This window comes from Gracilinanus agilis, chromosome 6 (genome assembly GCF_016433145.1).
Source record: "Gracilinanus agilis isolate LMUSP501 chromosome 6, AgileGrace, whole genome shotgun sequence".
NCBI lineage: Eukaryota > Metazoa > Chordata > Mammalia > Didelphimorphia > Didelphidae > Gracilinanus > Gracilinanus agilis.
Genome location: NC_058135.1, coordinates 155,524,947 through 155,540,507, shown reverse-complemented (window position 1 = coordinate 155,540,507; position 15,561 = coordinate 155,524,947). Strand labels below are relative to the sequence as shown.

The following is a 15,561-nucleotide window of genomic DNA, read 5'->3' as shown; positions in this document are numbered from 1 at the left end:
AGTGATGGAGAGGACAGTGTTACCATGGATAGTAATTGGAATGATCAGAAGAGGGGATGATTTTCTGAGTAAAGATAATGATTTTGGTTTTGGATATGTTGAGTTTAAGATAGCCATGGGAAGTCAAGTTTGTGATGTCCAAAAGACATTCATTTAAATATCTAAAATTCTACTGTTTCCATGAAGATTCAGAAAAGTTTGCCTTTCCTATATATTTTCCCTGCCTAATCTCCACAGTCTCTAACTATATTATACATTTTTCCCTTTTCACATTATCTTCTTTGTGCAGTGCTATTATTGACATGCACTTGAATGTACTTCCCTATTCAGAATTCAAAGATCTAAGATTTGTTTTCCCTTTTGACTCCATTTCTTAAATTATCACTATGATCTGATTTGAAATTCCTTCATCCTGGAAGGCAAGGAATGCATATTCTTATTTTGGTACTAAACCTACCATCTTACTGTAGAGACATGTTCTTAATGTTGTTGTGAGTGAAATTTAATAAATAGACTGAGGCACATATTCTTTAAGCAAGATAGCATTTTATTAGCAGGGTCTTTACCTGCCAATATATTAGGCTAACTCAATTTTAAGCCAAATACCCAGAGAGGGAGACTCAACCCTGTTTTATAAGATTAGAATGAAGAACAGAGCAGTATAGGTAAGGAAAAAAAACAATTGTTTATGTTGGTGACAGGATGGGGTTGAGGACAGCATGATTGGTTAAATAGCCAGGGCATTGGGGACAATATAATTGTTTGGAAGTTGGGGATGAAGGACTAGCAACAATCCCCTCTTTCCTTTCAGTGACTACAAAATGTTTATTGTTTGAGCCTATCTGCAAGGTTAGAGATAGTGGTCTAGAATCCCTTGCATAGCAAACCAGACATCCTTGAAGGATGACTTGGAGGTGCAAAGCTTCTAGACAAGACTGTCTGGTGTCTACCCACATCTCTGAAGGATAACAGACTCCCCTGAGGCAAGAGTAAAGTAGTGATTAGCACAAGAACTAGATTTTAAAATTTAACTCATTACAAGGTGCCAGAATTTCTGAAATAAATTCCAAGACAAAGATCGATGACTTAAGCAGTTACTAGACAAAATCAATTAATTGCAAATAGGATCAATGTTTGATTTTCACTAGGTATTTTAGTGATGTGTGTACAATATGGATACTTATTCAATATGTAGTTTTATTACCAGCTCCATGGAAAGGAAAATAATAGGAGATTGTGGTTCTGTTTCTTTTTCTCTCCCCTTTTTATAACAATAAGCAAAGCCCTTGGAGTCACCCAGGCCTGAAAACGCAGGAGCTAAAATATATTTCTGGGTGGCATACATGGTTTCCTCACCTATCTATTTTTGGATTTAGTTATTTATTACTTAGAACCTTTCTTTATCAAACTGAGAACAAGTAGTCCATTCCCTCTTAAATTTTCCATCAGATAAATGGCTTTAAAATAATTTAAATTCATTATTTTCAAAAGAAGACAATGTTCAGGTCTAACTCATAATCAGAGGTAAAATTACTTAAAACCTTGGTATTCATAATGAAGCAATCACAGCAACTGAAGTCATGGTGAAAGGGTGCCTACGGTGCTACTGAGTCTATCATTTTAAGTGTACTTCAATCTTTTCTTGGATTCTGTCTTTGGATTTCTCTAGAGAAAGGTGATCTCATCAGAAGTTAAATATCTCTGACAAGAAAGCTATATAAGCATATCACCTTTGGATATTGGAATTTCTAGAAGTGTTTCCATGAAGAATATTTGTGATATTATATTATAATATATCATATCAAATTAAATTATGTTTATTATGTTGTATTATATCTACACATAGATATATGTATCTATAGCTATATAACTTTAAACAATTGTTAATATTTAAGCTTTCGTATAGCCATTTTCGAATTTATCTCTTGGATATACCAGGGTTGATTTGATGCTTTTTAAGCCTTTGGGAACTTGGGGTATTTTTTTTTCATATGAAATGCCTTAAGTCAGTATATGCTAATGTTGGTATTCTTGTCTTTATGTCTATGCATTCTTTAGCTATGAGGATAACAGACCCTTCATCAAGTAAGAATGACCTGAATGGCTGATAAATTCCATTTATCAGTGTGGTCCCATGAACCAGCTGTCAAATCAGTATTGAAAACCCATTAAGACTTCTGTCATTCACCTTAAGGCAGAAGAGCAAACTGTGCAGGAAAACAGTCAGGCATACAGCTTATGTGCAGAGTAAACATGCTGCAGTGTATTGCCGAACAATTCTGCTTCCTATGTTTCAATTGGATACCACCTGAACTGAGTGACACAGTCATAACCATAGTCATTTCATGTGGTACAGACTTGTTACGCTTAGAATGGCTTTTTCTTTCATTCGTGATGTGTCCCTCTGTCTACATCCATGTGTGTTGTTGTTGTCAATGTTTGGCTTCATTTTAGATTTCCAATTGTTAATATGATTGAGTAGCAATTTATGAAAAGGCTCCTTCAGAATAAAATCAAAGAATTGTCACAAATTAGGCCTAACTTCATTTTTAATCTCTTCTGATTTGAGTAATAAAGCTATTTTTTTTCCAAGGGGGGAAAACACTCATGTTTAAAAAGAAAGAAAGAACGGAAAAAAAAAAGAAATCTCTGGAGCAAAAATGCAAGTCTGTACTAATATGCTGAAAATAAAACATGCTAAATTTTTTTAAAACAAAAATTACTCTTTGTACCTCTAAAATTTCTTATCATGAAACAACAAAATAAGACTGAGAATGCAAGCTTAACTTTGCAATAAACTTTCAGTTTGTTCTTCTGGTGAAGAGTCCTTTTTTTTTTTTTTTCATAGTCGTCCAGTGTCATTTTCACTCAATCTTAAGAGTTTTGCTTATTTTCCCTTTTAAAGGCAGAGCTCACTGCATTTTGGTACAACTATGTCCCTTTGTTCTAAAGTTAGTTTTTCTGTAGGAGAATAACAATGTTGAACTAACTTGTACTTTACTTGATCTAAATCAAAGTAAAATCCTTGCTTTCCTTTAATGAATATTTTCTCCATTTTTCACATTGATAAATTCTATAAGAAGACTTTTAGTTGATCCTAGCAGTTCTCATTCAACTGAATTCAGGGGTATAGTAAGATATTACCCTTTGGGATTTAGTATAGTTATATAAACATAAGAAAAAGGATAACTGAAATACATATGTCAAAACCAATCTATATGGATTCACTACTCTAGAATTACTTAACTTTATTAAGCAAATTAAATTTAGCTTGCAGTTAAAATTTGAATATGATCTAATTTCTGATTGAGTAAAGGGGAAAAAAGTAAAACAACAGAGATGAATTGTTACAAGATTTTAATAATTAACTGTTGTTCTTCATTCTCATTTCAACATTTTTTCTCATTTCAATTAATATTTTGTTAAAAGATTTATTCACATTTTCTAGGCTACATTCCATACAATGAACTAATACATGCAATTAAGATCATCTTAAATTTAACATTTGAACTCATAAACATAGACTAATCCTTTCTTTGAATAATTAAAAAGTGTAATTTGAGTTATGTGCTAAGTATGGCCCTTCTGAATTTAACATTTCTTGCTCACATATCATGAAACCACTGTAATATAAACTTGGGATTCCTCTTGCTGTTTGCATTTTATTTTCCACTTTTAAAAAGTCTGTTTCAGATACAACCTTAAATGAAAATCCTTCATATTGCAAAAGCACTTTTAGTGTCAGTCTTCCCCAGCATAGAGATGTCACCAAATGCCATTGCAATGTATCATATATTGCTTGATTTTTATCTACACAGCTACAAATCACATGGAAATTTTATCTCCACTGAAGGGGAAGGAAGGTAGACAGTAGCCTTAAAGAAATACCAGTCAAAAATATTTAGGGAAACTGTGCTCACCAGAAAACAAAAAAGCTATATGATTGTGTTGAGATGTGGAGTCAAGATTCTCTGGTGAGGTGAAATGTAGTCTTTTTATTATGGAGTTCATGGACTTCTCTTTCATATTTTGGAGATGGGAGCATCTGATCAGAGATCTGAGGACTTTGATGAACTTTAAAGAAATATGAGAATAGTTACAAAGAACAATTATGTTGCAAGGAACTGCTATTGTGGAACTGGTTTCTGTCCAAGTGCATTCTACGTAATAAATAAATATACTTAACTTTTTAATTCCCTTATTTCAACTTGCTCCATGGGAATTAATAGTTCATAGAAAGGGAAAAGTTTCTTGGCACCTGACCATCCCTTCTAACGATAGGCAACAAGTCCAGCTACCAAAGTCAAGGTTATCTGAAGGTATAGGGATTTTTTTCCCCTTCCAGAGTAGTAAATATTTCTTAGATAATTATCTGGAATAGATTAAAGTCTCTCAAGCCCTTAGATACTTAATTGTTTTTCTATCTGCCACTAGGATTGGGGAAAAAATCTTTAAAACTCATTAGATTCTCAAAAAAATATTTCCTTCTAATATGCATTATATTCATATCAATAAACAAGGTTTTGGTTTAAAAAAATCAAGAGGTTAGGGACGCTTTTGTAAATTAGAAAAACAGGCAAAAAAATTAGTGTAAAACTGATATGAAGAGATATGTCAAGCTGTCATCCTAGTGAAATCAATGAAATTCAACTATCCTTATAAATTTTTTGTTTTTTCCTTGCCTTTTGCCAAAATCACATCAACATTTCATTTGCTTTCATGATACTTACATAAGCAATGTATATACATTTGTATTGGCTTAAATTGATTTCTGTGTTTGTAACATTTTCATATGTGTATTTCTCCTCAGACTTGAAGATGTGTGTTATTGCATTAAAATCCTAGAGTGCTTATGCTGCCTGTCTTACATATTTCATAGATATAATTTATCAGAACATACATATTTCAGTGTCTACATTGTTACTGTGCAGTTGTTGAAATGATCTAAAGACAATTCCTTTGATCACTTTTTTTCCCTTTTCTCTCCTCAGGTCATGGGTTATAGGTGCAATAGCTCTTCTCTGCCTGTTAGGACTGACCTGGGCCTTTGGACTTATGTATATTAATGAAAGCACAGTCATCATGGCGTATCTCTTCACCATTTTCAATTCTCTACAGGGAATGTTCATATTCATTTTCCATTGTGTTCTTCAGAAAAAGGTAAGCCAGCTTTTCCAGTTACACATAAAAATTATATAGTTTATGTTTATAAAACATATATTTCAGATGTAACAATAGAATATAACATAAAAGTGGCATTTTGAGATATTTTAAAAATAGAAGTTATGAAGTTCTAGAAGTTCTGTTTTATATAGGAGTTGTAAAAGTTCTTTTTAAAAATTTATATGTCTAAAGACTAGGAGTTATGAAGGTGATCTAGCAAATGTATTGCCTTTTAACTTTTGTTAAAGCTCATTAACTACAAATGGGGGTCATTTTCATTAACAAGAAAGCATGGATCTTTGTTTTTAAAGTAATATTAATAGGCAAAATTTTCTGGTTTGCTTTTCTTTTAAATATGTGTTGAAACTTTTATTGTGGAGAGTTAATAGATAAATATATGTTCCTATATTGCTTATAATACTTTTTATTATTTAAAAAGACTGAAGAAGTTTAAAAGTTTTATTTTCTATTTCAAGATAAGCTTTTAAAGATTGCAAACAATGGACCCTGGTCTTATATAAAGAGAAATCAAATAATTCCCTTGCCCTTTACTCATCATCTCTATTGAAAAATGGAAAATAAATAGCATTGTTTACTCTGACATTTTAAAAACTAATTAATAAATCACCACCATTATCCTTATGCTTCACATGGAATGTAACTTCCACAATGACAAAGGGCTTACACTGAGGTATGATTTTGTTTCTTGTGTGGCTACAAACACACACACACACACACACACACACACACACACACACACAAATAATTATTTGAAGTTTTTCATTAGTATGGATATTTTTTCTACCAACATAAATCACAAACTATTACTGCTTTACCAAAAAATGTTTTTGTGAGTTATGGCCAAAAAGGTGAATTACCTTCAAGCTAACCATTTTCTGAAAATTATATAAGTTCAAGTTACATACAAGAAGTGAGTTTACAGCCTAATTTGGAACATTGATTTTTTTTATTAAAATATATTGTGTTGAGATGGTCTTCAAATACTTGAATATTGCTTGGAAATATTTAATTTTACTTTTAATTATATACCAAAGTATATTTCTTTTTTTGTTTGTTTTTTTATTAGACATTTATTAATATTCGTTTTTAACCTGTTTACATACTTTATGCCCCTACTTTCCCCTTCACCCCCCCCAAAGTATATTTCTTATTATGTAATAGAATCCACACTTGTGTGTGTTAGCTGAAGCATATTTGTATTCAATTTAATCATCGAAGCAAATTATCATAAACAAATAAAACATATTTAAGAAAAAATTACTTCAGTATTTTACATATGTCTCTATGTCAATCTATAATAATTTGTTTGAGTTTTAGTAAGTACTTAGAAGTATGTTTCTAGAGTAGCTAAATGGTGTAGCGGATAGAGTATCAGGCCTGGAATTAGGAAGACCCAAGTTCAAACCCAGCCTCTGACGTTGTGTGACCCTGGTCAAGTCACTTAAACTTATTTGGCAAGATTTCCTTATCTATAAAATAAACTGGAGAAGGAAATGGCAGACCCTTCCAGAAAACAAATGGGGTCACAAAGAGAATAATAGTAACAGGAAGTATGTTCTAGAGATTAATCTGAAGGCTCCCATTAGTGTCAAGTCTGGTCACTCTTTTAGGACAGTACTATTCAGGTTATCACGGCTCTAAGTTCTGCCACTATATTGTTTGAATCAAATCAATTAACTTCCTGTTATAATCATAATTGTCACTATTAAAAGTCAAACTTACTTTGCTAACTATGTCTGTATTACATCAAAAATGTTTCAGTAAAAAGATATTGACTTCTTTTAATGTACAGAATATGCAACATAGGTGAATAAGACTTACAAATAAGAAAAAAAATATAAGAAAACCTTACAAGACAGTAATATTAAAGTGAGATGTTGTTTGGTGGAGAATTTAGGTGTTCCTTTGGGTGGCTTCTTAGAAAGGTAGGGCTTGAAGTATGAGTAGGTGTATGAGTAGGGAAGGAGGATAATGTTCTGCCTTGCTCTCTGCTCTAACATCTTTTTGATCTTAGTAGCTATAACTGAAACCCAACCTGTTATCAGCTCAGTCTAATCAATCTTAGCCATAAACATAGGACTTTGTTACTTGTTAGTTCAGCGTCAAATCTTCTGGCCCTTTTGTTCCTGGGTTCTTTGCTTCATTCTCTATCTCTACAGGAACTATTTTCCTGAGGTATACCCATTCTCAGTAGTTGAGTGTCCTTTTATTCCACTCCTTTCATGGATTTCATGGATTCCTGAAATAATGTTAAAACTTCTAGATGTAAAGCCAAAGGACTGGGTTCAAATGTCATCTCTGCTTTGTATCATGCATGTAGCCCTATAATTGCAGGAATCATAAGCACTTATTAAGCATCTGCTTTATACCAGACACTGTACTGTGTACTGATGATACGAAGACTTTGGGACTATTTTCTCCTCTGTAAAAGGAGAAGGCTTAAGCCAGATGATCTCACTGGCTCCTACAAATTCTAAATCTGAACTACTGCGGTCTTTAGTAACTCAGCTTCTTACCTTTTACTTCCTTGTTTCAAGGGCTAGGTTTGCTCCCTCTATACTTCAGTTTCCAAACTCTCATGTGTTCCAACATCTGTTTCCAGACTTCCATGACACTGACTACCAACTACCATCAATAATCTTCTAACTTCCTGCCATTTGAGTCTGTGAGGATTGAATGACCTGACTATGTTTTAATCAGCATTTCTACCTCCTTCTGTATCCAACTTAGCTATCCATGTTGAGTCTTTGGCTCGTAGGACTCCACATTTTACTTGTACTTTCCTTTGTACCTTATTTCCACATTTGAGATCTATTTTTTTGATTCAAATTTTCCTAGGCATGCCATTAGAATAAGAGATTATTACACATATTTTCATGTTTAGATAGATTCTCAGCTTTTTAGCAACCTAGCTCACTTGATTCGTCTCTCAGAACCAGCTTTTCATGGTTTGGCTCATCACATGGTAGGTTGAGTCTCATTAATGTCAGAGCATGGTGTGTGGTCTTATAGGCAAGAAAATGAAATGAAATGAAAAAAGTCACAGGAGCATGAATGATTTTGGCATGTGAAGGGCACAGTAATAAGGCTATCTTACCTGAATGAGAGAATTTTTTGTTTGCTGTGAATAAGTCAAGTAGGGAAGGGCCAGTTTAGTAAGGGCATGGAAGAGTTTGATTGTGATTGTGATGAACATTAAGCTAGACATTTTAAGCTGATTTAATGAAACTACTGTATTAAATACAATAATAGGTTAGTAATATATAAAATTTATTCCAGAAGAGGAGAGCCTAGGGGATATCATAATAATCTAATACAATGAGGGCAGCTATAGGGGTGTCAATGGTACTGGATAGGTAGAAAATAAAAAGACAAATTAAGCAGTCAGCAAATATAGGAGAATTAAAGATATGGATGGGTCAAAGTTAACCTGGAAATTTTATTATTTGGGAAAGTGAGAGATTATTTTTAGTAGCAAAGTAACAACAAAACTTAAAAGGATGACCAAGTTATGAGGAAAACAAGTTTACTGTAAACATAAAGAGTAACATAATAGAGAAAGATGGAAATATAGTACTAGAAGCTCAGTAAAGTGTCACATCAGTAAAACTGGGGTTCATCAAGAAGGAGATGAGACCAAAATATGGGGGTAGATGAACTCTTCCCAACAAAAAGTTAAGATTGATGAGCAAGTGAACAAAAACAAGACTAGAATATGACCAGTGTTTGTAGTAAGAGGGAGATAAAAAGAAAGTGTATCCAAAAAAAAGGGTGATCAGAAAAATAAAACTACCAGGATAATGGAGGGGAACAGAAATCAAGGGAAAGAAGAATTAAGAAAATTGTGGTTAGCATTAATAACATTCGTAGAGATTTTCAGGATTAGCATTGAGGCAATAGTACTAGATTTGGCTGGAAAAATTCAATTCCGTTCTCCAAATATTTAATGGCTTCTATATCTAAGGACATTGTGGGAGAACAATTTCAGTTCTGTAAGAGATGTATTAAATGAAATTGTATAGTTTTAGAGGAGAGAAAGAGAGCATTTAAATCAGGAGCTCAGATAATATTTCATGAGCAACTGATGCATCAGTTGGCTTGGAAAGAAATGGAAGATTTGGGCAAGTGGATGATATTTTAGAAGAGAATTGTATGAACAGATTTTGGGAAGTGGGAAGAGTATACAGTATGTTTGGGGAACATGTAATGATCCACTTAGGAGATGAGATTGGAAAGAAAGATTGGAAATAGCAAGCTGAGGAATCAAACAGGGTGATGCAATGGAAAGAGTCCTGGATTTGGAGTCTGAAGACCTGGTTTCTCATCCTGTAAGGTTTTACTTGTCTGACATGGACAAATCACTTTACCACTCTGGACCTGTTTCCTAAAATATAAAATTAAATAATTAGCCTAATTTGGATCTCTTCCATTTCTAAAGCTATCATCTTATGTTCCTGTTACTTTAATTAAGAAGAAATGGTGAAGCATCAGATACTTTTAAGCATGGAACTGACTTGAATACAAATATAGTATAAAATTACTGGAGGATAATTTCCTTCAGGGAGAAAGCCCTTTACCCAAATCCCAAGATACCTGGGAATAATGTGAAAGAGCCAGCACACCTATAGAGAGGAATCAGATTGGTATTTATCTCACTGGGTCATTGCTGTCCAGAGGGCACTAATAAAAACTGAGTTTTAAGGTCAGAAATATCAGGAAAGAGGATAGACTACTAAGTTCAACAGGTCCACAGAATCAACAGCTTTCTCAAGTTGATAAATTCTTTAGTGAATTTCTTAGGCCACTGTCCTCAAATACTAAAGTGGGAAATTAGGGACATAAGGACTGACCAATCAGCAATAATATACTTGTCTCCATTTAAAGCTGTTTTTTTTTTCCCTAATTTATTTCTCTTGCTTTGTACTCTGAAGCATTTCATCTTGGTCCTCTTCATTCCTCGAGGTGATTAAATCTGCATGAAAGAAAATATTTGTATTTTTTTTTAGGCGGGGAATGAGAAGTGTCAGGAAGAAGGTAGAAATGGTGAGTCAGTCAGTCAACTAGCATTGATTAATTGTGTCAAGTATCTTTATATAATGTAAATACAGAAGTCAGAGGAGCAGAGTGCAGAGCGAGAAGTTTAATAACTCCATCAAGGCATCACAAAATATACAAAACTTGAAAATTATTCTATACAGGGAAGAAAGGGGAAAAAAAGGCAAGCACAATGTTAAAGTTTCACACCTACATGTGAAGAAATTAAGTTGTTAATAGAAATCAAAGAGGGATCTAATTGAATTTTGAAAATTATGTGTTTCATTTTGATCATGTTGAATTAGAGGTGCTAGATGGCCATCTGATTGGAAGCATATAGTGATAGATAACTGAAAATGTAGAAGCATAGATAATTAAGTCATAAGAACCCTTCCAAAATAGCCATGTTTGTAGAATGAAAAGCCAGGTGGCAAAGGAGCTAATAAGTGACTTTGTTAAGGGAAAGTGGATGGAACAGGTGTTGAAAGATTTTGGCAAGGAAAAGGAGATCTGTTATGCCATGATGTTTACCAGTACAGATACTATTTTAATGTACCATAAATTGAATTTATGTAAGCATTCCTAAAGGGGACCACATCTATTTGGCCCTCTGAGTTCATGTGAACACTCTTTAGATGCTCAAACAAAAAAGTCTGAAAAAAACCCAAACAGGGACATTTGTATTTTTTTAAAAAATTTAAAAAATCCCTTTATTCATTTCAAATATTAACTGTTTTGTGGTATGTGCTTTCATTAGTAAATATACATTATTTCCTCTAAAGTTAATTTTCCTGCTGATCTGTCCATATATGACAGCAGAGTAAATAAATAATATGAGCAGATTTTGAACCTCAGTAGAAAACAAAAAATGAACCTCTGGCTTGAATACTCTTTTCGTTGCCATTTGTGCTAAATTTTCTTTCAATAACCATTTTAAATTGTCATATTTTCATGTGTTGATATGTTTTAAGCTATATTCAACTTAAAATATAACAGTTGCTTAAACCAAGTAACTTAAAATATCAAACAATCTGTGCTTGAATGCTTCTATTCTATATTATTAAGGTGTACATTTGTGTGATATTTTTAATTGAAGTCAGAGATATGAGCCAGTGAATATAAATTTTTAAAAATAAGGAATGCTAGCTTTACACGCTGGACTAGTTGTAGTCCCTAGGGAACTTTGTACTTGTAAAAAAATTAATGGAGGCAATGCTTCTTCAGCCATCTGCTTGAATTCCATTATGCTTATGGCAGTACATCCATTCATAAATTGTTTAATTCAAGAAATTTCAGGTGGTTTAATTATTGAACATTTGTCATTTTTCTGGCCTAAGTTTGTAGTTTTCATGATACAAAAACATCTAACTCTTCCAGGTGTCTGACTCTTAATGTGTAGGTTATAGGCTTTTGTGAATAAGATTTCTTCTACAAACCTTTACAAAAAAATACTATTTTAATAGTCTTTGCTTATCTAGTACAACAATTTTTTTTCCACACTCCATTGGAATGTGTCCAAGATGGTTGTTCCCCTTACTTATCAGTCTGGATTAGAAGTCTTTTTCACAAAAAGGACTCTTCTCTTACCATGTATGGCAAGGAAAATATTCACACTTAAATAATAGGGAGCAATGGTCAACTAGTTAAAAGCAATTAAGCCACAGTTTAGTTTGAACAAGAGGAATAGATTATACAAGTGGTCAAACAGTCAAAAAAACTGTTTGATGGAAATCTATAAGAAAGTTTTTTGTAGAAAATATTACTGGAAATGTTACTGGACATATCATTTAATTCAAATTTTCTTCTTTTAAATAATTTCTTTATAATATGTTCAATGTTTAAAATAAAATATCAGCAAATTAAAATAGACAATGATACAATAAGTTATGTCTCAACATTTGGCTTCATTGTGGTGCAATTTGATTTACTGATGATTTTATTTAATTGATTCATAATATCCAAATTTTTTTGGAAATTGAAAACATCTTAGGATGTTCTTTCTCTGCCATTTCTCCCTCTTTCACCCCATACCTTTAAGGCTTTGTGTATTATTGCCAGTTCTCAAGAGTGGTAGAGGGGAAATCTATTGAAAAAAATAGGTGTGTGTATAAAATTTTTGATGAAACCTCTTAATATTATTAATAAACTTCCCAGTCCAGCATAGCAATTGGTTTAGGTTTTAATGGCTTCATAACAAAATTTATTATAAATGTTTTTTTTTCTTTTCAAAGACCAAAACTTCTTGATATTATTATGAGAGTTAAGAGAAATAGAAACCAGAATTCTTGCCTTTTAGATGCTATAAATAGCTAGATGTTCCACCCTTGTGACCACAAAACCTTCACTTTCTAGGTCTTTCTCCTTGAGTCTGTTACAAAACAAAAACAAGCAAATAAACAAACAAAAACACATTACTGGATTTAAGTAGCTGAGCTCCGGTACAAATTCAAGAGTGAGTTCTAGTAGATGATGTCATGCCCTTGCCTGAAAAAAAAAATTAAAAGCATAGCTTCTTGGATAAAAGACACATTTCTTATTCTGCCTTTGAAAGCCTTCCATAGATTCCAACTTGCATTTCCACCTTGTTTTACATCACTGGCACTCTGATCACCCACCTACCGTCTGTATTCTTGACAAGAAACCACCTAATATTTCTTTCTGTCGGGCAATTCTTTGATGATGGCCTTTTCTCTCTTGTTTATATGTTTTGGTTTGTTTACACATAATACTTTTTCTTGCCCTCTGTTTGGTATCTTTTCTTTCCCCACTCTCCAACCTTCTGAATCCTCCTTGCTACCAAAAAACAAAATAAAAACTAACAAACAAACAAAAAGGCAGAATTGTGAAACAAAGAGTGCCAGGGCTTAACAGTATAAGGGACATTCTGTACCTTTTTTTCTCTATGTGTCTACTGAAAAGAGAAGTCATGTTTCATTATCTGTTCCCTGAGGCCAAGATTGGTCATTACAGTAAACCAGTTTTCTATTTAGTAAGTTTTTTGTTTATATTATTCATTATATATATTTTTATGCTTCTGCTTATGTCATGTTGCATCCATTCCTATAGTTCTTCCCATGTGTTCTGAATTTTTCACGTTTGCCATTTCTTATGACATAATATCACATTTTATTCACATATCACAGTTTTTTCATCCATTTCTCAATTGCATCTACTTTGTTTTCCTAGTTTTTCATTGCCACAAAAATGCTGCTATAAATATTTTAGTAGTTAGTGAGGTTTCTCTCAGTCTTTGGCTTTTTTATCTTTAAGTATTTGAATGTCCATAATCTGGAAAAAGCAGTTAACTTTTTTTCTGCATGAGCTCAGAAGAAAGAACTAGAATCTATGTATAGCAATGATGCATAGCCAAATTTAGGTTTAAGATAAAGAAAAACTTCCTTTCTATTAGAGCTATATAAAAGTAAAATAGGCTGCCTGAGGAAATAGTGGGTTCCTTCTCAAAACAAGTCTGCAAAGGCTAGATGAACCTTTTGGGGGGTATGTACCAAAAGTTTTTTGTTTTTTTTTCATTCATTGTTGGAATAAATATTTCTGAAGTTCAATACAATGCTCAGATTTATATGAAATGAGATTAAACCCCAGTAGACAGATATCCTCGCTTAGTCTGTGTTGTGAAATAAAATAGTCAATATAGATAAATGTTAGGGAATAAAGGAGAATATAGGAAGTTAAGGAATGAATGGGGAATATAGGAAGGGCTAATCAAGCAAGCTAATCACAGAGGCTAGGTACTCGAGGGTACTGGGAGGAATAAGCTGGGTCTTTCAGGCAGGGAGGCTATTTCTACAATATAAGATGAATTAGGTCAGCCAGAAGTGATATGGATCTGGCTGAAGGCTTATTCAGCCTCCTGGTGTTAGTCCTAAACTCCCTTGAGGGAGGAGTCAAGAGGCCCCTCCCTGCCCATGAAAACTGAAACCTACAGGAAGTGGAAGCTGGCCACTTCCTGCCCAAGATGGCTGCCTGGGTTTGCCCTCAAGTAATAAAGTTACTCCTTTCCTTCTTCAGCCTTTGCCCTACTAGTGGGTAAAATGATTCTTCGGAAACTCTTTGTATAAAAATCAGAGGAATTTATTATTGCCAGGCTAAGCTGAGGTAAAAGGGGATTAGGGTTTGGTAACTGCTGCTAGGGAGAAGCTGGTATTGGGGAAGGGTCCCTGAAGGGGAGATCAGGCAGAGGGAACCAGCTCCCTCTGCCAAAGGTGATTTCCCTACCCTGATGTAAAGGTTCAGAAAATTGTTAGATGAAGTGATGGTTTGGTTTAGGTCCTTCCTGCCTGTCTATAAAAGTTAATTCCCACAATTTCCACACACCAAATTACCCTTGCTCCCAAGACCCAATGGGGAAATTCAGGGAATAGCAGGATATCAATGGAGAGGTCAAGGGAGAGGTCCAAGGAAATCAGGCAAAGCCCAAAGCCCCAGAAGCAAAAGGCCCCTCAATTGGAACTCCAGGGATATTTATAGTCTCAGTTCTAATGGTTTTCCTGTGAGCCCCAGGTTAACATTCTATCCCTTTCCAACTGTCAGGGCTGCTATAGTTGGTTTGCAAAAGCAAGAGCTTTCGCTGCAACCCTGCATTACATCTGTCACTAAACAGAATATGGTCTACAACATAAAGCCACATTGTATCATTTTCTTTTAAAAGATTTTTACATGTTCTTCTTATCGCTTTCATTCCGAGAACATCTCTCCAATAGTACAAATTGGCCACTTTTATTCCGAGAACATCTCTCCAATAGTACAAATTGGCCACTCATCTATAGTATGGAGTGTAAGAGAATTGATTTACCCCTTGAGAGATTAATGGTCTTGCCCATTATCACCTAGCATTTCAATGTGATTTGATAAACATTTATTAAGTGCCTACTAAGTGCCCATTAAGTGCTAGACACTGTACTAAGTACACTTAGAGATGGAGTTAGAGCCCAGGTCATTTTGACTTCAAGGTTATCCCTTTATCTAGTCCATCATACTGTCTTTTTATATTTTTCCTAGTCCTCTATTCCATTAATTTCATTATGGCACATGTTGAACTGGCCACTGAGAACTAGCTGGATATTTATTCTACCAAATGACCCTTGCCTCTATGGTTTTTCCCCCCCAAAAAAACTATTGGTTTTTACAAAGTAGACTAAGGCATCTCTTGATTAAGAGATCATGAGCCAAGGGTACACATTGATTCATGTATTTTTTGGACATGACCAATGTAGGAATTAGCTTTGTTTGACTATATTTGTTGTTTTTTTAAAAGGCTTTGCTTTTCTTTATTCCCTCTGGGAAAAAGAGGGAGAGAAAGAAAAGAGATTATTATTTATGGAA

The 15,561-nt window shown here is 33.8% G+C and overlaps 1 protein-coding gene across 18 annotated transcripts in view; it reads left to right on the top strand.

The window, feature by feature from the left end:
• ADGRL3 (adhesion G protein-coupled receptor L3) overlaps window positions 1–15,561 on the top strand; it is a 525,728-nt gene that overhangs the window by 460,334 nt on the left and 49,833 nt on the right. For 10 of the 18 annotated variants that reach the window (XM_044681578.1, XM_044681583.1, XM_044681575.1 and 7 more), the window contains one exon: window positions 4,992–5,160. In XM_044681578.1, the coding sequence (XP_044537513.1) occupies window positions 4,992–5,160 (169 nt within the window). Of the gene's footprint in view, window positions 1–2,058; window positions 2,086–4,991; window positions 5,161–15,561 lie in introns of all 18 variants that reach the window. The other 8 variants (XM_044681581.1, XM_044681577.1, XM_044681570.1 and 5 more) reach the window with 1 other exon arrangement.